Source organism: Hypanus sabinus, chromosome 9, assembly GCF_030144855.1.
Source record: "Hypanus sabinus isolate sHypSab1 chromosome 9, sHypSab1.hap1, whole genome shotgun sequence".
In the NCBI taxonomy this organism is placed as follows: domain Eukaryota; kingdom Metazoa; phylum Chordata; class Chondrichthyes; order Myliobatiformes; family Dasyatidae; genus Hypanus; species Hypanus sabinus.
Genome location: NC_082714.1, coordinates 18406035 through 18431370, shown reverse-complemented (window position 1 = coordinate 18431370; position 25336 = coordinate 18406035). Strand labels below are relative to the sequence as shown.

The 25336-nt window shown below is 41.0% G+C and overlaps 2 protein-coding genes across 9 annotated transcripts in view; one reads left to right on the top strand and one right to left on the bottom strand.

Annotated features, from left to right (window-relative positions):
• Positions 1–556: 556 nt before the first annotated feature.
• On the top strand, positions 557–18974 carry snn (stannin). Of its 7 annotated transcripts, XM_059979165.1 has the most exons (4): positions 785–1000; positions 3700–3821; positions 4563–4711; positions 17423–18974. In XM_059979165.1, the coding sequence occupies exon 4, from the start codon at positions 17520–17522 to the stop codon at positions 17778–17780; it is 261 nt and encodes an 86-aa protein (XP_059835148.1). In that variant the 5' UTR covers positions 785–1000; positions 3700–3821; positions 4563–4711; positions 17423–17519; the 3' UTR covers positions 17781–18974. The 7 variants fall into 7 exon arrangements, with proteins under 7 accessions (XP_059835145.1, XP_059835146.1, XP_059835148.1 ...); XM_059979163.1 differs by lacking the exon at positions 17423–18974 and having other exon boundaries at positions 568–1000; positions 4563–4705; XM_059979161.1 differs by lacking the exons at positions 785–1000; positions 17423–18974 and adding an exon at positions 1009–1226 and having other exon boundaries at positions 4563–4705.
• txndc11 (thioredoxin domain containing 11) overlaps positions 18009–25336 on the bottom strand; it is a 79434-nt gene continuing 72106 nt past the window's right edge. Inside the window, exons 12-13 of one of the 2 annotated variants that reach the window (XM_059979149.1) lie at positions 22330–22418; positions 19643–19786 (exon numbers count right to left, since the gene is read on the bottom strand). In XM_059979149.1, coding sequence (XP_059835132.1) covers positions 19776–19786; positions 22330–22418 — 100 coding nt within the window. In that variant the 3' untranslated portion in view covers positions 19643–19775. Of the gene's footprint in view, positions 19787–22329; positions 22419–25336 lie in introns of both variants that reach the window. The other variant, XM_059979148.1, reaches the window with a different exon arrangement.

Here is a 25336-nt window from a genome sequence, read left to right as displayed (position 1 = left end):
AGAATATGGCCCGTCTACAACCACTCTTTGCCTTCTGTGGGCAAGCCAGTTCTGGATCCACAAAGCAATATCCCTTTGGATCGTATGCTTCTTTACTTTCTCTGACTCTGAATAAGAAAGGCGTAGGGGACTGGGGTACTAACCCACCATAACAGTGACAAGGAACTTACACTGTAGTTTCTAAAGGATGAACATGACATATAAATGACAAAATTAAACCGAGCCTCTATATGAAATGAACAATCTGAGACAACATTTTGTTACCACAGAGGACTTTTATTCACATTTGACTGATGATGGAAAATGAATCCCTCCGCTTAAAAAGCGGCAATATTAAGAAATGTGAAATAGGACAAATCTCATTATTAAAAACCCCTTTAAATGTGGAATAATTTTCGATAACGGGACTCTGAAGCCTTGCAATAGACATTCACATTAGGAAGTGTTGCGCTATATGAAATTGGGGGGGGGGGTGAAGTTAAAACACACACCCTTTTCATTTAAATCGAGCGAAAATCACACATTTCAGAGACTGCAGCTTTATCCAAGTGTGGTCAAATTGCACAAGAATAGGTGTAGATTAAAGGTACATTTTGTCTGCGCTCGCTCTTCTCGAAATGCATTCCAACTTGGAAGTAATTTGACAAAATGGTGCAGTTTGCAGGGACGGAGCTGACGGCGGACTCCGCAGCTGTTCCGGGCCCGTGTCAAAATGGTACCTCGCCCCGGGGTCCTGTTTGCCCTTGGCCGCTCCGATTGGGCGGCGCCGAACGTCAGTCATCGGGGCGAGCGCACGGCCCCGGGGCGGCGCCTGGACGCGCAGCTGAGCAGGAAATCGGCAGCGGCGTTCTTGCCGCACGGTGGCCCGGGAAGCTCCGCAAAGATTGGGCAGGAGTATGGAGATGATGCCGGGGAGTTCTCGCCCGCCTCTAGCAAACGTTGCGGTAACCCAGGACTGAGCTGCGAGTTGACTGGCGATTCTTCGGAGAGTGCAGAAATGGTAAGCGATATTTGCGTTGATTTTTATGAAAGAGCCCTGAGCTCTGTATGTCTTTGCACGCTTTCATTTTTAATATATACTGCAGGGGCGCTGCTTTCCGCAGTGGAAACCTTTGTAGCAATGCAGGATCCGGCGATCGGAGAAACAAAGCGACGCAGTGTTTAAACGGCGATATTAAATGGGATTGCGAGTGTCAGGGTCGTAACACAGAGCAGCGGCTGATGGGGTTTGTACACGGGACGCACCGACCGCCCATCCGAACCCACCGCGCCGCTGAATAATGTGAGATTTTTTGGGGAAAGCCAGATGAGGAAATCGGTTGAAATTTCGTATTTTTCTTTGCACGTTCCACGCGCAGCGGATTGAGATGCGATTTCAGCAGTAATTTAAAAATTAATGGTGTTCATCCCATGAGAGTGGCATGGGGACCGAGTCTTTGCGATTGTAGACTGCCTTTAAACCGATTTCCTAGTTGTCTGCGGAAATATGGTCAATTCGCTCTCTTTTTAAATTCGCAACCGGGCAGCTACCCTGGGTGTTTTTTTTGTGTGTGGTAGATACTTGGTAGGCAGTGTTTGGGTGGTTGACTATTACAAAGTAAGAGGCGAATGATTTTTTGTTTATAAGTGATTTTCTTTTAGTAATAACTTATAATGCAGTTAGAATTTTGAACAGCACAACCTCGCGTATCTCCTTTGTTTACATCAGTCCCCTTGGCAAAATATGAAATTCCTTGATAACCAATTTTGCTCACAAGCGCTTCGGCTTTTTTTGGGGGTGTAAAACCCGATCTACACTACTGGCAGTTAGTTCAACCGCACACAAATGTTGAAGGGAAACACGTGAGAAGTGTTAGGTCGCTTTATCAGTTTAGGGAATCGGATGTTTTTTTAATGAAAGTACATTTTTTGACAAATTTCACGGCCCTGCGGCAATAAAAGCGCTAAAATGCCACAGAACTGTTGCTTGCCTGTCAGTTCAAATTTCAAGCCCTTTTGAGCGTAACATTCAGGAGGTTGCCCGAACAACTTGGACTGTAGGTGAAGCAAATACTTGGCTTTTTTCCAGTTTGTAGTCTTTGACTTTGTCCCATAGCCACATTCTGACGGAACATCTACAAAAGTTCGCGCTGCTCTTTTGGGCTTATCCTGGTTCCCGGAGGAGCAATCTTATTAGCCCTGTATGACCTCTCCTTATTTACAAATATCCTCTCTTGTACTTCTCAACTCTCTTTTTTTTTGCCATTATCCGACATACAGGAATATTTTCAGTTTGCCAGAAACTCTCAAAACATCCCTTTTGAGATGTGGGAGGAAACCAGAAAAAAAAACACCTGGGGAAACCCTGATAGCTGGAGGAGAGAACCTGCGAATTCGACAGTATCCCTTCTGATGGCAGGATGAAACACAGGGGCAGCAGCTCTGACTCCTGGACCATCCCTACAGCATAAGGCATAAGAGTAGGATTTTGCCATCACCCATCCAGACTGCTCTGCTGTTCAATTAGGGCTGATTTCTTTCCTCTCTCTACACTATTCCCCCACCTTGTCTCCATAACTTTTGATGCCCTTTCCAATCAAGAAGCTGTCAACCTCTGCCTTATATATACCCAATGATTTCAGCTCCACAGCCATCAGTGGCAATAAATTCCACTAACTTACCACCCCTTGGCTATCAAAATCCCTCCTCATCTCGTTCTAAAGGGACGTCCTACTATTTTGAAGCTGTGTACTTTGGTCCTAGAATCTCCCTTTATTGGAAACATCTCTTCCACACTCAGTCTTGTCCAGGCCATTCAATATTAAGTAGGTTTCACCGAGATTCCCCTCATTCTTCTAAACTGCAGCGAATACAGGCCCAGAATCTTCAAATTCTCTACACGGGTTAACCCTTTCATTCCCAGGATCAGTTTGTAAACCTTCAATGTCAGCATATCATAGGACTTAGAATACTACAGCGCAGTACAGGCCCTTCGGCCCACAATGTTGTGCTGACCCCTTAATAACAGGGACCCTCCTCACAAGGCTTGGCATAGCTAGAAAATAAACATTTGGTGGTCAGGCTGGTACTCTATTTGAACTCTTGTGGCTAGTCTCTGCGGTTCCAGTAACCTAGGTTCAGTCCTGACCTTGGGTGCTGTCTGTGTGGCGTTTGCATGCTCTACCTGTGACTGCGTCTGTTCCACTTTGGATGGTTGCACTTTCTTCCACATCCCAAAGATGTTGTGTTTGGGTAGTTTAGTTGGTAATTGTAAATTGCCCCTGTGTTTAGATGGGTGGTTGAATGTGGGGAGAATAATAGTAATAATTATTATTATACATTGTGTCAACAGTGATACTTAACAACTGGTGTCACCCCAAAGGCACTACACAATAGTATTAAGCAACTAGGACTACACAGCAAGATCTGTGTAAATCTTCAGTAAGCCACTAAACAGTAAATGTTTTAAAATTTTCATAATAGTAATAACTTGTAGAGCATTTTTCTTACAAATGATGTAGTTCAAAGTGATTTACGATGGGATAAATTGCAAACATGAAAATGCTGTGGGTGTTAGTTAAAAGCAAGGTTAGATAAATAGGTTTTGTGCTAGTGTTTAGAAGCACTAACTGAGTCTGCATCCCTCAAAGTTTTAGTTCAGAGTACATTTATTATCGAAGTATGTGTACTATATACAATCTCGAGATCCTTCCCTTACAGGCAGCCACACAACAGGTGCCCAATAGAACCCATTAAAAAAAGAAAAGAACACCCAATGTGTAGAAAAAAAAGTGTGAACAATCGAAGCAAGCGGATAACGTTCAGAACTGGAGTTGATGGAGGTGAGCAGGGTATTGAGTTCCACGGTAGAATGGGTTAGTGTAAGTGGTAGTTGGTGGGCAGTGTGGCCCTGTCATGACGAGCTAGTTTCTGCACTGTATTATGAACGCAGCTGCCCAGCCTAACTCTCTGGAACTCCTGCCCCATGAACTCTCTAGACCAGTTTAAAGCTGCTCAATAAATATGGTTTTTGTGGCTATGTTTCTGGTCATCCTTTTTACCCCTCTCTGACTCCAGTCAGTTCTACTGGGTGCAGGCCACCGCCAGCAACTCGCCCGAGTCCCCTATCCTGGACCAGTCTTTCAAAATGCCCCCAGGTGTAGCCCATTGGTGATCCTTCCTCTCCCAGAGATGAGGTCTTTGGAGCTTCGGTTGGCATTTTTGTAGCACTGGGTTTTTATGGATGGAGTTGTTGGCCCCTTTCACAGGTGGGCTTGGGACCACCCATACTGGAGCTCTTCTCTGAACCGGGGTGGGGGGGGGGCGCGGGCATGGGGTAAGATCTGCTCTGCTGTGGTGTGTTTCACACCCCCTTCAGGACTTCCCAAACACTTTCAGGCAAGTGAAGTACTCTTAAGCAGATTCATACTGATATGCAGTTATTATGCAGAAAATGCAGTGACCAGTTAAGAACAGCAAGCCTGTACAAACATAATAAGGAAGTAGCCTGCTTTAGGAGTTGATGAATGGACAAATACTGGCCACGACACTGGGAGTAACTCCTCTGCTCTTCATTGAAACAGCACTGTCGCATCAGTTTGAAGTCTCATCTCAACGATTGGCACTTTTGACAGTGCAGCACTCAGTCAGTACTGCACTGGAGTATCAGCCTGGATGTTTGTGCTCGGGGGTTTTCTGCCGTAAGGGTTGAACTCAGATCCGTCAGACTGAGGTGAGAGTTCTGCTAAATGAGCTGCAGTTGCTGCCTGTTAGCTATCTATCCCTGTGCTTTTTACCGCCCCTTTCCACCATCCCTCATCCCTACCCAACACTCTGCGCGTTTCATGAATGGAACAGTACGTGTGTAAATAACAGATCTGGCTGTTGACATAAACTGTGGACCTTAGTTCTTGATCGGTTTTAAAGTGGTCTAGAGGGTTCATGGGAGTTCCAGAGAGTTAGGTTTGGGCAGCTGAATTAATGTAACTTCTGTTCCACTCAGATAAGCTGTAGCCAGTTGTAACCCTTGAAGGACATTTAATGGAACCTATGATATAGGTAGAAAAGTCTTTAAAAGACTTTATTCTTCTTTGAGACTAATAAAGGACTTTATTTCTGAGGGTGCAAGAGAATGAGGAGAGGTTTGATAGAGGTGTAATAAATTATGAAGGGTATAGATAGGGTAAATGCAAGCAGGCTTTATCTACTGAGGTTGGGGGAGACTTATCAGTAGAGGTCATGGGTTAAGGGTGAAAGGTGAAATGTTTGAGGGGAACATCTATACTCGGAGGGTGGTGAGAGTGTGGAATGTGCTGCCAGAGGAAGTGCTGGATTTCAGCACTTAAGAGAAATTTGGAAAGGTTCATGGATGGGAGGGGTAAGGGAGACATTGGCTCAGCTGCAGGTCAATGGGACAAGTCAGAGTAACAGTTCAGCATGGACTGGATGAGCTTAAGGGCCTATTTCTGTGCTGTAGCGTTCTATGACTCTAGGATTGCAAAACGAGTATATTTAAATTGTCCTCAGATAAGAAACCCATTCTTAGTACTGGGAGTAAGGAGGAGGTGGCTACCTATTGAGAGCTGCACAGCTTGCTAACAAACTTAATAATTAAGCAGCAAAAGGCTGATTTTTCAGGTGCTTTTATCTGTTACGTTGACATGCTGAACTCTAACGTACTATTAGCCTGTAGGAACTGAGCGGATATTAAAATATTAATGGTTCATTATAGATGAGTGCCGCAGGGAGGAATGGGTTGGGGGTGGGGGGAGTTACATTCCTCAGATTGGCCTGTAAAACTGTTTTCTGTGACCTATGAATAGGTCAACAAGTGCAAATTGGAATAAAAACAAATTTTGTGGATTTATTTACTTTCCTCCCACACAGGTTCTGTTGAGGGCCAATTTTGTTCTATACTTCCAGTTATTGGGTGGTGATTTGTGAAGAGATTAAATATAAAGATTAGATTTACTTGTCACGTGTACGTTGACATGACCCTGCATCAAATCAAGTCGATGAATGTGAGCTGGGGGCCACCTACATGTCTCCAGCACCAACATAGCATGCCCAATACTTACTAACCCTAACCGCCAGTCTTTGGAATACGGGGGGGAAACTGATGCACCCGGAGGAAACCCACGCATCACAGGAGAATGCACGAACTCCTCACAGACAGTGTCATAGAGTTATAGAAAAGTACAGAAGAGAAACAGGCCCTTTGGCCCATCTAGTCCATGCCATGCCTACTCCCATCGACCTGTACCAGGACAAAAGCCCTCCATACCCCAGCCATTCATGTGCTTATCCAAACATTGTTTAAATGTTGAAACTGAGCTCGCATGCACCACTTGTGCCAGTAGTGTGTTCCACACTCTCACGACCCTGAAGAAGTTTCGTCTCATGTTCCCCTTAAACCTTTCACCCTTAACCCATGACCTCTGGTTGTAGTCCCACCCAACCTCAGTGAAAAAAGCCTGCTTGCATTTACTTCATCTGCACCCCTCAAATCTCCTCACAATCTTCTACGTTCCAAGGAATAAAGTCCTGTCCTATTCAGTCTTTCCTTTTAGCTCAGGTTCTCCAGACCCAGCAACATCCTTGTAAATTTTCTCGGTACTTGTTCAACTGTGTTTACATCTTTTCTATAGGTAGGAAAGATGTGAATGGTGGTGGGATTTGAACTTCAATCAGGGATAACTGGTGCTGTAAAGCGATTGGCCTAACTGCTATGGAAATTTCTGTAAGCCAAATAGCCATTGCACGGGAGTTGCCTGTATTTACCTGTGGGATAATGAATCAGAATCAGGTTTAATTTTACTATATATATATATATGCGTGTGTATATTTTATATATTTTAATATAAATTGTGCAAAAAATATAAATAACAAAGTAGTGAGGTAGTGTTCAAGGGTTCAATGTCCGTTTAGTAATCGGATGACAGAGGGGAAGAAGCTGTTCCTGAATCGCTGAGTGTGTACCTTCAGGCTTCTGTACCTCCTTCCTGTTGGTAGCAATGAGAGGAACTCACTGTGGAATTCGTTGCCACGGGCAGCAGTAGAGGCCAAGTCTTTATGAATATTTAAGGAGAGATTGATAGATTCTAGTCAGGGCACGAAGGGATACGGGGAGAAGGCAGGAGATTGGGGCTGAGAGGAAAAATGGATCAGCCGTGATGAAATGGCGGAGCAGATTTGATGGCCAAATGGTCTAATTCTGCTCCTATATCTTACGATCTTATGGTTGTGGTCTTAAGAGGGTAAGTCCTGGGTGGTGGAGATTCTTAATGATGGACATCACCTTTTTGAGGCATCGAGCCTTGAAGATGCCCTGGATATGACAGAGACTGGTGCCCATGATGGAGCTGACTAATTTTACAACTCTCTGCAGCTTACTCCAATCCTCTGCAGTAATCCTTCAACGAAACAGTGATGCAGCCATTTAGAGTGGCTTGAAGCTCAGTTCAAGGGCACTGCTGATAAATATGAAATAATTCATAATTATTTTTCCAGGACTAGGTAGCAAAATATGCATATGTGCCTTTGTAATATACTTTAAGAAAAATAATACCTAACCACTTCTACTGTCGTAATGGTGCTGATGTTTAGGGCAGAGCGAAGGCCCTCCATTGTTGGCAGCGTTCGTGACTTCCCTCATTCTGTCAGTAGATTACTCTTGGTTTTCACTACTATCAGTCTACTGGGTCCCCAAGGAGACTCAGGAATACCATCACACTCAGATGTAGAAGAATTCTTTAACCGTAACTGTTTTGTTTGACCAGTCAGGGTTGTTAGCCCTGAGCTGAACCCCCCCCAGGCCTGGAGGACCGGTGGACCACTCTCAGTTTGGACTCCACCCTTTGACCTGATTGCCATGGGTGACCCTACCAAGAGCCAAAGCACAAAGCCCTGACTCCAGCCAACAGAGCTCTCCAGGTCACTGAGGCACGCAAGCCTCCGCCTAACCAGTTTGAGCTCTTATAATCCTTAAATACAAGGAGGAAGTCTGAAGGAAACAATAGATAATAGACAATAGGTGCAGAAGTAGACCATTCGGCCCTTTGAGCCTGCACCCCATCTTGAGATCATGGCTGATCATCTACTATCAATACCTGGTTCCTGCCTTGTCCCCATATCCCTTGATCCTCCTAACCATAAGATACCTATCTAGCTCCTTCTTGAAAGCATCCAGAGAATTGGCCTCCTCTGCCTTCCGAGGCAATGTTATTATTCGGACCAGATCTATATACTGAGACAAACATAAAGATGCCAGAAAGGCTGATCGATTCTGACAGGGACTGGAGTTAGAGATTGTTCGAAGCAATTGCCACCAATTCTGTCCGCTTAGGGTGACAAGTCAACTTTTATCAGTGGGCTGGATACTCAGTGGCTAATAGTCATGAATTGTTACTTCAAAAATTGTTTTCAACAGTGAACCATTCCTGATGAAGGCCCTCAGACCGAAATGTTAACAATTCATTCTGCTGAATTCCTCCAGAATTTTGTGTATGTTATTATGTTTCATATACACTGATTAGTCACTCTATTAGGTATAGGAGGTATCGAATAAAATAGCCACTGAGTGCCGATTCGCAGTCTTCTGTTGTTATACTCCATCCACTGCAAGGTTTGACGTGGTCTGCATTGAGAAATACTCTTCTGCACACCACTGCTGTAACATGTGGTTATTTGAGTCACTGTCACCTTCCTGTCTTTTGTTTTTTTCACACCATTCCCTGTAAACTCTAGAGCCTGTTATGTGTGAAATATTTGCAGGAGATCAGCAGTTTGTGAGATACTCAGATCACCCCATCTGGCACCAGCAATCATTCCACGGTCAAAGTCACTTGGATCACATTTCTTCCCCATTCTGATGTTTGGTCTGAACAGCAACTGAAACTCTTGACTGTGTCTGCATGCTTTTTTGCAGTAAGTTGCTGCCACAGGGTTGTCTGATTAGATATTTGCATTAACGAGGAGTACCTGACAAACTGGCCACTGATTTGTTACGTGTGACGAGGTAAAGGATAGATTTCTGATGCAGATATTTGCTGCTTTCTAAAATGGCCACTGAGCAGGACTTGCTCTTACTACTAGCATGGACAGGGATTTTCGTCCCCTGAAACCGGAGCTTTTCAGAAATGCTTTTCAGGGTGGGTATTTTAGAAAACGCTGCTCTGACAGATCAGTGTGGACAGCGTAACCAGAGATTTCTGAAAACGCTGTCAGACGGCAGCACGCTATTTCATTGTTTTCTTGAACACAACCTAACAATTTCAGAACAGACGGCAAAGAGACTGAAGCCAGAAGAATTAGAAATGTACTCACCAAATACTTTGACCCCTAACTTACTGAATAAATAAGTATACTGTACTCACTTTGCTCTGTTTTCTGTCTTTGCTTGTGTGAAGGTGGTTTACCTATTTATGCAAGTACTTCTCTGACAATAGATGTGTAACAGCCTAATGTAACATTGTATGGAAATACAAGATAACACTGATGCAGACATGTTTTACACATTTAACAAGGTGCTTTATTAATGCAACAGAGTTAGTCAGTTTTTCAATGTTCGTTGTCAGCCGGGTCAATCTGTCCGTGAACTCCGTCGGTTGCCGCCGTACGCTCCAGCATTTGTTTTTTTTTAGTTTTAAACTCCTGCGCGAGAGCCAACAGCTGTCTGTCGTGTTAAGTTTTTCTAGTCTGTAACTACACAAACGCGCACTTTTATGGCGAGATTCGACACCAACCATGTCACTTGTTTTCGGTAGATGTGTCCTGCGCATGCGCAGTAGGAAGAGATTCACCAAAATCTCTATTTCAATGTAGACAGAGATATTTTTAAAAACGCATAATGTGGACGTCTATCGTTTTTATGCGAAACCGGTGTTTTCAAAATTATCCGGTTTAGTGTGGATGTAGCCAATGAATGTTCTCGAGAATTTTTTTAAAGTAGTCAATAATTACCTTGTGAATGTACTAATTTAACAACTTGTTCTTCAGATGGTTGTTAAAATGGAAGTGCTTATTGCTTTTCTTTTTAAACTAATTTAAATTACAAATAAACCAAAAGCAATGTTTTTGATCCATGAATTTAGTCAGAGTTGGAAACAGCTCTGCTTGATATTGCTTATCCAATAGGGTGAAGGACAACTTTTAAATGCACCTTTTTAAGGAATGTTCCATTTAATCAACACAACCCCATGTTTACTTTCCTAAATTTGATTTCCATATACACTCAGTGGTCACTTTATAAGTTACAGAAGTGAAACGGGGTGTGGTCTTGTGCTGCTGTTGCCCACCCACTTCAAGGTTCCATCTGCACACCACTTACAACATGTGGTTATTTGAGTTACTGCCGTCTTCCTGTCAGCTTGAACCAGTCTGGCCATTCCCCTCTGACCGTTCTCATTAACAAGGCATTTTTGCTCACGGAACTGCTCACTGGATGATCTTTCTTGTTTTTGGCACCATTCTCTGTAAACTCTACAGACTGTTGTGCATGAAAATCCCAGGAGATCAGCAGTTTCTGAGATAATCAAACCACCGCTTCTGAAACCAACAATCATTCCACAGTAAAGGTCACTTAGGTTATATTTCTTCCCCATTCTTATGTTTGGTTTGAATACCTGAACCTCTTGACCATGACTACATTCTTTTATGCATTGAATTGCTGCCACATGATTGGCTGATTAGATATTTGTGTAAAGTGGTCACTGAGTACCTAGATCTTAGCTTGTCAGTAAGAGAAATGTCATATTAATTGCACTATTTGATTTAAGTTGGTTCCCATTTTTATTTAAAAAATTGCCTTTGATGTTTGCCACTCGAGTATGAGGTCTGACTAATATTTTGAATACCAAAGTAAGCCTGTTTTATTGCGAAGGGTTGTTGTGGCATATTTCTTTGCCGAGAGAAGGTATGTATTTATGGAGCAGGATTCAGTTCTTGTCACTTCCTGCCAACACATGGTTCTGGCAAAGATGCGACAACAGGAACTTTAAATCATAAGATCCTCCTTTAATACTGTAAAAATGTAGTATCAGATTTCCTGAATGGATACACCATCACAGATGTACAATCTAGCAGCCTCTCTAAAATTTAAAAGTAACTTACAGTCTTCCCAGAAGTTCATTAGCAGGACAAATCTAAGCTGCCTTGCTTTGCTCTATTAATCAAACAAGAGCTCCCTGAAGATGCCAGCAGCAGATCATGCTGTTATAATTTAATCATACAAATTATGAAAAGCAACTATTAGTCATTTAGCATTTTCTGAAAAGCTTTGGAAGACACTTCATAGGAATGTTATGAAAATCAGTAAGGATTGAGTTGGTGTAGGTCACAATGTTGTTCGAATGAGACTTGAATACATATCCCCATCACAGACTGGCACAGTAGCATAGTGTAGCATATTACAGTAGCATAGTATAACACTTTACAGTACCAGCAACCTGGGTTCAATTCCCACTGTAGTCTGTAAGGAGTTTGTACATCCTCCCCATGAGTGTTTGTGTGTTTCCTCCCAGTCCAATGATGTTAGTTGGTCATTGTAAATTTTCCTGTGATTAGGCAAGGTTTAAATAAGTTGCTGGGCAGCGTGGCTGAATAAATAACTAAATGCACCGAGAAGATCGATGCATGGTTGGTTGAATAGTCTGATCTAAAGGTAACAAAAGGAGTGAGATGCTACTGGGATAGAAATTGCTGACAGTACTAGCGTAACTCTGTTCTGAAGCTTGGCTAGAATTACAGTCTGTGATTGGAACAGATTAGGAGTCACAATGGTAGTTTTGGTCATCTACAGTGAGGAAATTCTTGTTCATAAGTTTTGAATAATGTAAGAACTCAATCCCCACATCTAACATTTGATGAGGTCCCACATAGGAGATTGGTGGGTAAAATCAAAGCTCAGGGCATTGGGAGGGAAGACATTGACATGGACAGAAAACTGGTTGGCAGATAGAAAGCAAAGGGTAGCGGTGAATGGGTGTTTCTCGGAATGGCAGGTGGTGACTAGTGGGGTGCCACAGGGCTCAGTATTGGGACCACAGCTGTTTACAATTTACGTCAACGATGTGGATGAAGGCATTGAAAATAACATCAGCAAGTTTGCTGATGATACTAAGCTGGGTGGCAGTATGACATGTGATGAGGATGTTAGGAGAATTCAGGGTGACTTGGATAGGCTGGGTGAGTGGGTAGATTCTTGGCAGATGACGTTTAATGTGAATAAGTGTGAGGTTATCCACTTTGGGAGTAAGAACAGGAAAGCAGATTATTATCTGAATGGTGTAGAGTTAGGTAAGGAAGAAATACAAAGAGATCTAGGAGTCCTTGTTCATCAGTCACTGAAGGCGAATGAGCAAGTGCAGCAGGCAGTGAAGAAGGCTAATGGGATGTTGGCCTTTATTACAAAGGGAAGTGAGTACAAGAGCAAGGAAATCCTTTTGCATTTGTACGGGGCCCTGGTGAGACACACCTGGAGTGTTGTGTACAGTTTTGGTCTCCAGGGTTAAGAAAGAACAACCTGGCTGTAGAGGAAGTGCAGCGTAGATTCACGAGGTTAATTCCTGGGACGTCTGGACTGTCTTACGCAGAGAGGTTAGAGACTGGGCTTGTACACGCTGGAATTAAGGAGATTGAGAGGGGATCTGATTGAAACATATAAGATTATTAAGGGATTGGACAAGATAGAGGCAGGAAATATGTTCCAGATGCTGGGAGAGTCCAGTACCAGAGAGCATGGTTTGAGAATAAGGGGTAGGTCATTTAGGACAGAGTTAAGGAAAAACTTCTTCTCCCAGAGAGTTGTGAGGGTCTGGAATGCACTGCCTCGGAAGGCAGTGGAGGCCAATTCCCTGGTTGCTTTCAAGAAGGAGCTAGATAGGTATCTTATGGATAGGGGAATCAAGGGATATGGGGACAAGGCAGGAACCGGGTATTGATAGTAGTTGATCAGCCATGATCTCAAAATGGCGGAGCAGGCTCGAAGGGCCGAATGGTCTACTTCTGCACCTATTGTCTAAGTCAGAGTATGCATTTATTGTGATGGGTTTGAAGAGAGATCTGGCAGACTTTTGAGAATTTATTTACATAATATATGGCTGTCCTGACTGAACCTCCAAAGTACTAAAAGTTTGTCTAAATAATTTCAGAACTTGCACTGAGCTAAAAATATCAAGAACATCATCTTGTAATTGTCTAGCTTCATATGAATTAAGATTATATTCTAGGAAATTTTGTTTCATCATACAATTTGCTTATTAATAGTGCAAGTGATCAGTTACTATGCTTCACACTGGCTATAATCCAGGAACAGGATACCTTAATTGGAGAATTACCTGCTTTTCATAATTAAAGAAAAGCTTTGCAGGTTAGAACTGACTGAAACTTCTCCATTTTCAGTCTTGGTTTGCATTCCTCTGCTAAGGCTTTCCAACAGTTCATCCCAGCTGCCACCTGGGAATTGGCTGAAGAGACAGAAAGCTCAATTTTTTCTTTTCAAAACAACTTGCTGCACATCTGGAAACACTAATAGCTGCATACAAGAAAACAGACTTTTGACTCCTAACAGGATTTTATGATTTATTGGAGCATTTGTTTGTTGATCACTCCTCCACATTTGAAAGGTAAATGGAAACTTGTCTAGAATCTGATTTATTGCTATAGGTAGAATATACCAAGGAAGAGAGTAATAGGTATACATTTCAATGTTTTTATATTAGTTCTGCATATTCTTTTCATTGGGACTTAGTGGAGTACTAGATCAGCAGAGTAGATGGGCTGAAGGGCCTGTTTTGGTGCTGTAGTGCTCAATAACTCTTATCGCAATTTAATATCCAGAAAACTGAGTTTTGCACCAGGTGCTAGTGAAAACATTCAGCCTGTGCTTAACTGGTTCTACCAAGGTCGAATTTAAGGGCTTCATTTTGAATTAACCAAGTGGTTAACATGGCGTTTTAAATACCACTTTCCCTTCACCTTCAAGTAACAAAGCAAAATTTGTATTTCAGCACCATGTAGTAAGTTACACTTAGCTGAAGAATTAATGTTAGCCTTGTGGTCACTTCACTTCATGAATTGAATAGTTTGGTCTAAAGGCCAATTTGAGCTCAGGTGATGTCTGTAGAACCTGTTGCAGAAAACTTCAAAGCAGACATTCTGAAAATCCCTATTTGTTTTTGGGATATTGCCAGTGCAGCACAGTCCAATGTAATATTTATGAAGTAATTTTCAGTGTTGCAAGGTAGTGTATTCCGATGGCAGTCTCATAACAGAGTTAAGGTGAGAGGGTTAACTTAATCCTCCAGCATTTGGGTGCATAGTTGCAAGGTTATCATGCCTGTTAACTCTTAGCAGTGCTAAATTGCACAATGGTAGATCAAATCTGAGCCAGTGTCTTCACTGGAGGCCACCAGCATGGGGAAGTCCATTCATCCACTACGTGTCCACACTGACTTGGGAGGGAGAGTGAAAGAGGCGGGGAAGAGAGGAGAGAGAATTTTTTCTTGGTCTGATCCACATACATCTTAAACACTACCATGCTTCAGGCTACGAGCTACAAACCCTCTCCACTTTTGAAGACGTATTTCTTTATTTCCCTTCTAAATTTAATAGCAGCTATTTTTAACCATAGCCTTTGGTTTTTGAACTCAAAGTAAATGTGGTCTTTCTAGTTTTACATGTACAGAAATTGCATCTCTTCACATCCTGTTCCAGTGAAAATATGAATTAATCCAATTTGTCCTCAGCTTAATTTTCTTGTTCTGGTAGCATCCTCAAATCTCTTTTTACATTCTAAAAAGTGCAAATGCATCTTTCCTGTAATATGGTGACCAGAATTGTAGTTAAGCTCTGGTGTTATATAGAGTTCCAATAAAACTATCCTTGTTTTCACTTTACGCCTCAAGTAAAGAACGTTGTTATTTATTATGAGGGGTTATAATGGATATTGTACTGTGTATTTCCATAATTTTTATCCAATACAGTAGTGTTTCATAAGATTCCTTTTGTATAGTGGGGGGGGGGGGGAGAAGGGGAATGAGGACTAGAGACATTTAGCAGCAAACATCCTAGTTCTCACTTGCTCTGTTACTTTGGAGTTGAATGTATCAAAAAGATATTTGGCTATAAAAAAGATACATAGAACACTATGCTAGCCTTTACTTGTGGATGAACAAAGGGACTTGGGGTTCAAATCCATACATCCCTAAAGGTCGCTGCACAGGTTGATAGGGTAGTTAAGGAGGCCTATGGATGCTCGGCTTCATTAACAGGTGGATTGAGTTCAAGAGTAGAGAAGTCATGTTGCAACTCTACAAATCTCTGGTGAGACCACACTTAAAGAGTATTGTGTTCAATTCTGGTCACCTCATTATAGGAAGGATGTGGAAGCTATGGAGAGGGTGCAGAGGAGATTTACCAGGATGTTGCCTGGTTTGGAGAACCATATGAAGCAAGGTTAGCAGAGCCTTCCTGGCGAGCTTGAGCCACTCTGGCCCCTCTGCTCTGACCTGTCACCAGTTTTACCCACAGAACTGCCACTTTTTTTGTTTCTCGCACCATTCCCTGCAAACATATAGAGACTGTTGTGTGTGAGATTCTCAAAACTACCCCGTCCAGCACCAACAATCATTTCACAATTAATATCACTTAGATCACATTTCTTCCCTATTCTGATGTTTGGTCTGAACAACAACTGAACCTCTTGACCATGTCTGCATGTTTTTATGCATTGCGTTCCTGCCATGTTTGGCTGATTAGATACTGCATTAACAAGATGTACAGGTGTACCTAATAAAGTGGCCACTGAGTGTAGATGAGCTTCAGCCTTACAATTATATTTGGAATAAATGTTAGTGTCCATTCTACATCTATGGACTGGAAACTGTTCTTAAAACAAGATAGGTAATTATGAAATTTTGAGATTCCTTAGCAAAATTAAAGCATGGAAAAACATTGCTTTGTTGTACAGCTGTGGATAAGATTTCTTTCACCTCAACACTAAACTGAATCCACAACCTACGGACTGACTTTCAAGGACTCTACAACTCATATTCTCAGTATTATTTAATTATGGTATTTTGTATTTGCACAGTTGTCTGCTTTTGCACATTGGTCGCCTGCAAATCTTTGTATTTTATCTTTTGATTCTATCGTATTTCTTAGTTCTATTGTGAATGCACAAAAGAAAACAAATCACAAGGTAGTACATACATCATTTGATAATAAATTTACTTTCAAATTTGATGCAGATCTGATGAATTTTTAGTGGCATGTTATTAAGTGTGCAGCAGTAAATTCTCATTGGAAACTTTGTACAAATCTGAGCATCTCTTCCTTGTTCTTTTATGAGGAGTGGGGATTTCAGTTTTCCCATCTTCTTGCTTGACCCCAGCTTGTTTTATTAGTAATACTTTGCATGCATAATGGCCTAGATAGTACTCAGGCTGACAAATCAGCAAGCTGCTGATTTCTGCACTTTTTATTTCACACCACAGAACTATGCTGCTGTGGGGTTGAGGGTGGATAACACTTCAGCTGTTTTCTCTTAAGTAAAACTGAACCTCTCAACAAGAATAAAAGTTGTTAAATGTTCTGGTCATGTTGCAATAAATGGGTGGAGAAGTGAGGCTTCCAGCTCAATTGGACAGTCAAAGCAGAGGGAGGTTAGTCTAGTCACATCGGGACAGACTGGGGTACATGGGTGTGTGTGATCTAACCTAACGTGCTACTCTATATCTAGCAGTTTGCTATACCTTCATCTTAAGAAGTAACCAACATTGTCGTGCTATGTTGGAAGTTTGCATGCAACGTAGCTTAGTATGAAGGAATCTGTTCATTTAAAACTGTGCCAACTTGTATGTTATTCTTTCTTTCCCCTCTCCCTGCTAATGATTCTTAGTACTATTTCCTATACTTAACATAGAGGGGAAATTGGCCTTAACCTTTCAGGGGAAAGCATTAGCATGCTGAATTAAAGTACTGTATTTTAAGATTAACACTAGCACATAGTTTTTCTTTAAAAGTCATACTTATTTAGAAGGAATTTGAAAATTAATCACCTGATTTGTTTGTAGGTTTTCCCTCATTAAAATCTTTTAATGGAATAGGAGCTCCCACAAACCTGTTCAGTCCTAATTTAAAAATAAATGTGCAGAAACTGGCATGTACAATCTGAACTCTGCTTGCAGTAAATTCTCAGCAGGTGAGTCAGCACCAATGGAAAGAGGTGCAAGTTTCTGGCTGCTTTCAAATGGTCTGTATTTTGATGAAGTCGTTGACCAGAGCATTTTTTCCATCTTCTCTCCCCTGCTATTACCTAACCACTTATTCCATTACTTATATTGCCAGAATCTGGAGTACTTGTGTTGACATGCCAACTGGTAATCTTTATTTTTAAAAAAAGAGGAAGGCATACTAATATTTGTTTTTTTTCTCCCCATTGCAGATTATTTTACAAGCATCTCATCTACAGAACCTTCTCCAGCCACTGAGCTGAAACCTCCTTTTTAAAGTTTGAAGTTGAAAACTCACAGACACTTACCATGTCAATGGACCACAGCCCCACCACCGGAGTGGTCACAGTGATCGTCATTCTTATCGCCATAGCAGCTCTTGGTGCTTTGATCCTGGGCTGCTGGTGCTACCTGCGCTTGCAGCGAATAGGTCAGTCAGAAGACGAGGAAAGCATCGTGGGAGAAGGAGAAACCAAAGAGCCCTTTCTGCTGGTGCAGTACTCTGCGAAAGGGTCCCGGGTCGAGCGGAAAGCCAAGCTGACAGCGAATGGTTCAGAAGGTCATGGCTAGTCTGCAGCTGCAGTTCATGTGACAGCGTCTGCTGTTTTGGACTAAACATTTGTAATCAGATCATTCTTCATACTGTGAAAGTTTAAATCTCTTCAAGCTGCTTATTAAAAGGGCATTACAGCTGACCTGGTGTAATCAGAAATCTGAACTGCAACTGCATGTTAAAGGAAATCAGGACTAGCCATTTAAAACTTAGTGTTTCCTCTGTGAATTCTAAGCCCATTGAGCTTGTGTTAATGCAGTAGCTACTGTAATTTTCATTCTTACTGAACCTGTGGATTTTGGTGGGGGGGGGGTAAGTGTGTGGGGATGAGTTTGAAATTCTAGTCCATTTTCCATACAATAGCATTTGTATTCTGAAAAGCAAAAATGATCTGTAAGTGTTACCAGACCTGGTTTTGATAATCTTGCAGTGTTTTCCTGTGCTTGAGGCCAAGTTGGAATTGGGGGAGGGGTTGTAAAGGGGAAGAGAAGCAGCTACAGAATTAGAAATCTAGTTTTTAACAGCTCCTGATGAAGGGTCTCGGCACGGAACTGTCGACTCATAGATGCTGCCCGTCTTGCTGAAGTCCACCAGCATTTCGTGTGTGTGTTGCTCAAGATTTCCAGCATCTACAGAATCTCACGTTTGTTTTAAAATAACCCAATGTTACAATCATTATTTGTGACAGAACTAGTTCAGATTTGTCTCTCACCCCTCATTGGATTCTGCAAGATCTTTTAGTTTAGAAAATGGAAGCAGGGAGTTGTGGGGGGGGGGGGTGGGGAAGGGGAGGAAGAAGAGAGGAATAATTTCTACTGAGTTGCACAATGAAGACTGCAGAATTGTTCTCTAATTTGTGCATGAGGTTGTGCTGAAATGACGTGACTGCTAGGATGCTACCAAAGCACTTTCTAAAAACTGATTCTAATCAGGACCTATGATGGAGAAGGCTGTAGTTAGATACTACAAACGATCCGGAAGGTCTGTACAACAATGGTGGCTGAGCAGTTTGTTAAAATTGAACGCATGTATAAATGGGGTTTGTAGTACTGAAATGGTTTAATTTAAAAACTTGATTGTGGTACTCTACCATAATATTCCTTCCTGTAATTCAGTTTTTACAAATGAACTTACTCTATATACATTGTAATCAAATTTCATTAGTGCAATATTCAATGTAAACAAATAAAGAATTTCCCCTTTTACCAGTACTTATCTGCAAAAAAAAAATTAAGCTCAGAACCTGATAAGATTGTTTTACAAAAACTGGTTATCAGAAAGAAGAAATTTACACGGTTGATAAAAATTAACAGGTGTTTTTCTTTCTCTTCCCACACCAAGCCCAGTTCCCTTCAAATCATGGCCCAAGTTTATTTTAAAAACACTAGCAGTATGGCTCAATTTTTTAAAAAAAAAAATCAGTCTTTATCCTGAATGTTTGTGTAGTTAGTTTGAAGATTCAGCTCCTGTACTTTCTGAATGAGTGGAAGGTAACTCAGATTCTTCAATGGGAAATGGTGTTGAGGAAGGGTGAGTATTTATCTCCAGCTCTTCTTCAATTGAAGTCATGTATGTTTTTAGTAAAATATTTTCATTGAGCAACTTTTTTGATACTGCTGCAAGCTCATTTAATTTTGCTGCTGTTTCAGCTAGCTCGGTGTTCCTCTGATGGTACAGATCTTTTAGTTTCTCGTTGTGATGTTTGAGCTTTTCATTTTTCTCCTGTAGAGCTTTGTTGTGGATCTTTAGTTGGTGTTCCTCGTGCCTGGACATAGACAACTGTGAAGCCAGTTGTTTTTCAGCCTGGTGCAACACCTGCATCTCTGCATGGAGCCTCTTTATCTCTTCCTCCAGCTGGCTAATGCGGTCTTTCTGCAGCTCAGCTGCTTTTTGGATACACTCTGGGTTACAGGAGTGGAATGGGTCCTGCTGAACTAACTGGGGAGAGTGCAGTAGAATAAACCTCACCAGGTTAGGGACAGTTAATGGTAGATCCTCTGGGTACTTCACACTTAAGTCTTTCCTGTTTAAAGAAAAAAGGAAAGTTGAAATATGCATATTTCTCAATTTTCTCCCCACAACCTTCTATGTGGATTTTTCACCATTCCTGGATATAGGAGCTTTCTAAAATTATAGAACATAGGATCTATGATGTAATGTCAATCTTTAAACTTGTTCCAATTTTAATCCATCTTCAATTCTCACACAGTCCTCCGTGTGCCTATCTAAAGGTCTCTTAAAATGTTCCTAATGTATCCTCCTCTACTGTAAGCTCAGCTGTGCTTTCCACACACCTACCTCAAAAACTACAAAAATTAAAATTATGCCATCTTTAGTAAGAAAACAATTCAGGTTCAATTAAAGTTCCAAAAGTGAAGTCATAGTTTTGGTACTTTTGTGATTTTGGGGTGGGGGGGGGCATTTTAAAAAAGGCATAATCCCACTATTTTTTTCCCCTCAATGGAGCTTTACAACTTGAATGGCAACTAATCTACAGGAAGCAGCGATCCTCTGCAGCACTAACTGACGCATGAACTTAGACAGTTTATGCAAAAGTCATCCTCCACTAGACAAAGCTTAGCTGACTTGCTTTGCATTCAGCAATCTGTCCTGAAGATTAACACACTGAATTGGCATGCGAGTGTGAAAATACACTGCCCAATACAACCTACCGTTACTCCGTCAGACTTTTGGTACTTTCCTGTAGAGGTTACTAAGAAACTCCCACAGCTGTTTCTCTATTAACGTTTTAAGACACTGAATGCTTGACTTGAATCAGTCAAACATGAAATTAAAAGTACTTTTTTTGTAGTTTAGAAGAAAGCAGTGCTCTTCAAGATAATGATAGCAAAAGGAAAGCAAAAAAGGTTCATAGTTTCTATTTCAAGACGGTCATAATGCATTGCTGAAAGAGGCATTAAGTGGCAATAAAAATGCTCACATCACTGGTTTCAATTCCCTCCACATGTAAATACATTTGAACATTGGTTTAATCTGATGAACACATGATCGATGTGGAACTGAAATTTAAAAAGTTGATTTAATTGTCGCTTAAAATTGTAAGTTAGTTTAAAATGGGAAAGTGTCCCTTTTATAGCTACTAGATTTTCACATCAAAAAAGACTTGGGTCTAATCAACACCAAATGGGAGGACAAGGGTGCTGAAGCTTTATACACTGTTTCCTTGCAGTCACCTTCAGCTCGTCATTTTTGACTAGGCTACGTAACGCGATGAGATGTGCTGTAATGAGAATAAGACAATTCAGAATTCAGTATGGCATGCAGATTCCAATCATTAAAATTGGGGTTGATATTTCTGTTTACAGGTAAGGGATATGTTTAAAATGGGGGAAAAAACTTCACAACCCCAAATCCAGTTAGTGAAACTCTTGAACAACTGGGCCAGAAAACATCTGGAAAAAAAACAATAATAAACTCTTCCTAGTTTTGGTGTCTATCAAAGCAGACCACTTCTCAATTTCATTGACATTCAGAAATGTTTAAGAGCTGCGAAAACACCCAAGAAATGGAATGCTGCAAATATAACTTAAAAATAAATGTGGAAAATAAGAAAACTCAACTTCACCTAGTTCACAGCTGCAGAACCTCCACTGACATAAATAAGCACGAGGAACTTGAACAAAGTACAAAATGGCTCAGTGCAAGTCATAACCAGGACATTATCATACTTCATCTTCCCTGTTAGTTTGATTTCATATTCCAACAAGTTAGGGAACAAAAATATTCCAATCCAAGACTTCGAATAATTTACCTAGAATACAACTCTGAATAATGCACAACTTGGAAAACTATAGGCAAACTACTTAGCAAATTTTACATAAAAAAGATAGTTACTGTGACAGCTTATACCTGGTAAAAGATCTGCAAGCCCATTTATTACAGCTGTGAAGTGCTAACTGCTAAGGCAAAATGTTTTTTAAACTTGCAGTGAGTTTTAAGTATTTTCATTAACACTTAAATATTTATGAATGCAAGGCACAGAGAATCCTTAAAAATATTAACATTCAGTGATCACGGGATGTCTGTATCTGATAAAAATAGAAAAAGCATGAATGGGCTGATTTTATTACATCAGCACCACTGTCCCCGTATCCCGTAATTTCGTTGATAAAGAAAATCTATCAAACTTTGTTTTCAAACACTGCTAAAACCAAGCCTCCACAACCCAGATTCATCACTCCCCTAGTGCAGAAAATTTTCTCCAATAAAAGGCACAATTCCGAATCCCCACTGAGGAAACAAACGCCATTCATCTGGACAAGCTTTGTAAAAAATAGACAATTTCAATGAGATCATCATTCACTCTTTCATATCCTAAAGAATATATACCTAGACTTACGTCCTCATACAGAGATTTAGTCATACAGTTGCAATTACCTGATTCTCTGCATTACTCATAAAATGTGGTCTGATCTTCATCCAAGTCACAATAATAGACAAACACTATCTGCCTAAACTAGTAACACAAACGACTGTACTTATTCTTGTCAATACTGAGTACACCATTTATACAATCACAGTCTAGGTTCAAAAAAGTATGTGAACCTCTGGGGTAATGCCTTCCACAAAAGCCATTTGGAGTCGGATGTTCTAATCGATGAGACTGGAGGTATGGGTTGTAGAGGTGTCCTGCCCTATATATAAAACAACAAGCACACACATAAAGTCAGGTTACTGGCAGAGTCTGCTCCGTCTCAAGAAAGATCTATTTATGTGCACCATGCCCCAATCAAAACAACTTTCAGAGGACTTTAGAAGAAGAATTCTAGAGATGCATGAAGCTGGAAAAGACTACAAAAGCACTTCTAAAGACCACAGTAAAAGAAATTGAATACACATGGAGGAAATTCAGTACTGTTGCTACTCTCCCTGGGAGTGGGCATCCTGCAAAGATCACACCAAGAGGACAACATGCAATGCTGAAGGAGGTGAAAAAGAACCCAAGGGTAACAGTAAAAGACCTGCAGAAATCTCTGGAACATGCTAGTCTCTGTTCAAGTGTCCACTATATTAAAGAAAGCACTAAACAAGAATGGAATTCATGAAAGGACATCACAGAGGAAACCACTGCTCTCCAAACAAAACATTGCTGCACATCTCAGATTTGCAAAAGACCACCTTGATGTGCCACAACACTTCTGGGACAAATGTTCTGTGGACAGATGAGACAGAAGTTGAACTTCTTGGCAGAACTACACACCACTATGTTTGGAGGGGAAAGGGCTCTGCACACCGATACCAAAACGTCAGCTGTGAAGCATGGTGGAAGCAGCAACATGGTCTGGGGCTGCTTTGCTGCCTCAGTGCCTGGACGGCTTGGGATTATTGAGGAAACAATGGATTCAAGGTTATTTTAAGACATTTTACAGGAGAATGCCAGGGTAATGGTCAGCTACCCTGAAGCTTAATAAAAGTTGGGTGATGCAGCAAGACATTGATCCGAAACACACGAATAAATCAAAAAACCATTTAAAAATTAGAAAATTCATGTTTTGGAATGGCCAAATCAGAGTCCAAACCTTAACCCAATTGAGGTGCTGTGGCATGACCTGAAGAGAGCTGTTCATGCGATGTATCCCAGAAATATTGATGAATTGAAAACTTTGTACGGAGGAATGATCTAAAATTCCTCCTCACCATTGTGCAATTCTGATCAGCAGCTACAGGAAATGTTTGGTGGAGGTTATTGACGCTAAAGGAAGTTCTACCAGTTATTAAATACAAGGATTCATATACATTTTCCAGCCTGGGCTGTGAATTAATAAATAATTTGTTCAATAAAAACATGGGAAGTACAATTGTTTGGATGTTATTAGTTTAGACAGATTGTGTTTGTCTATTACTGTGACTTAAAATATGGTCTGATCTTCACTTACAAGTAATTAATACAGAAAACCAAGTAATTGCAAATGATTCACAAGCTTTTGCTTGCAACTGTATGTCATGAAATTTGTTACTTTGTTAACAACAGTACAGTGTTATAAATGAAAAATACTTCCTTAGTTACAATATATAAAAATAGTGTAAAAGACCAAAATAGTGAGCCACTCAGAAATCTGATGATGGAAGGGAAGAAGCTGTTATTAAATGCTGAGTGTGCATTCTTTGCAGCATTTCCTCAATTTTTTTTCCCATAATGTTTCACTAGCACTCCTAATTAGTAGCTGCATCTGCACAGTAGTTTTCAGGAAATTACATACAGAAACATCCAAGCCCTCTTCAGCATCAACATTTCCTAATCTGCAACCAGTTGAGTAAATGCTCCGCTCTTCTGTTTGGTGCACCAGCATGAATGACTCTCCATTCCTCAGTTGCCACTTTAACTTGTTTGTCCACATGAAGCCTCATTACATTCCCCTCAGTGTTCTCAACACTTCTAGTATTATGGTGATGACATTGTTTAACCTATTGCCCCCAACATCAGAGCAGTCAGAATAGCCTGCTAACAGTATAAAACAGATGGATTTTTCTTTGTTACAGACAGAACAATTAGAGTGGAAACCCTTTCACTACTAGAATAGTTTAATTCACTGGAGAAGGAAGAGGAAGGACTTAGGTCAATGTACACTGTACAGCCTCCAACTCTAGTTTCTGAAACGCTGTCCCCAGATGACAACCAAGGTCAGACAATGTACAAAAAAGTGGGAGTGGAGATTATCCTTCTATAAAATTATTACAGACAGAATGGACTCAATAGTTCCATAGACACACAAGACAGAAGTCCTTTTGTTAGAGTGTAGCAAAGACCTAAAGAACTGGACTTCACATAGAAAACCTTTTTTCTTGTACAAATGCTAACAAGGTCCCAAGATAGTTTCAGAGATTAGCCAGCATTTGCTAGAACTGTGCTCTAGCACTGGACTCCTTATGAAGGAAGCATGGAAGTGCAAAGTATAGCAATGTTGGAGAATTGAGTTAAATATTCTGCATAAGATTAGACTGGGCACTGGGAGTTTTCTTAGTTTCAATGGAAGAGGAATTAAAGTGTTAGCATGTTCCAAATTTTTAATTGTTTTGGTTTATTTGAATACTTAAGTGTTTTTCTCTGTTCGTTTTTTTTACTTTAAGAGTTTGGTTGATTAAATAGTTTTCACAGTTTGCTGAGCAGGTTTGTGCAACTATCCTGCCTACCTACCCTATTCTCACAATTTACAGGTACAGGTCACTCCCAGATTATGGCAGGGCTCCTGTGGACCGTTTGTATCCTAGGCAGGTCTTAGGTCAGAAATGCAGCTGCAAACACAGTCCCCACACAGGAGAAGGTGCCTACAGCTCCACAGCAGATAGCAAATCCATACCACCAGCCTCCCAAACGTTCACTTGTATGCCATGGCTGTACGCAAGCTGGGCCCTTTGTATATTGGGGAAGACTTGAGGACACTGTGGAAATCTACAAGATCTCTTCATAATCTTTATCTGTGGATAGCCATATAATGGTGCAGACAAGCCAGCTTCTTCCAATGGATTTTGATCTTCCAAATATATAAGCTGAAGCTTGGCCCAGAGATGAGCAGTGAGTGGAGATACTTCACCATGGAAGAGCAAGTGTGTT

Bases quoted from the DNA above. Each gene is read 5' to 3' on its own strand.
- snn (XM_059979161.1), top strand. From the start codon at position 1,048: ATGTCTTTGCACGCTTTCATTTTTAATATATACTGCAGGGGCGCTGCT. The intron at 1,227-3,699 runs GTTTGTACACGG...CTTCCCTTACAG, and splicing joins ACAGAGCAGCGGCTGATGGG to GCAGCCACACAACAGGTGCC. The intron at 3,822-4,562 runs GTGAGCAGGGTA...TCATTGAAACAG, and splicing joins CAGAACTGGAGTTGATGGAG to CACTGTCGCATCAGTTTGAA.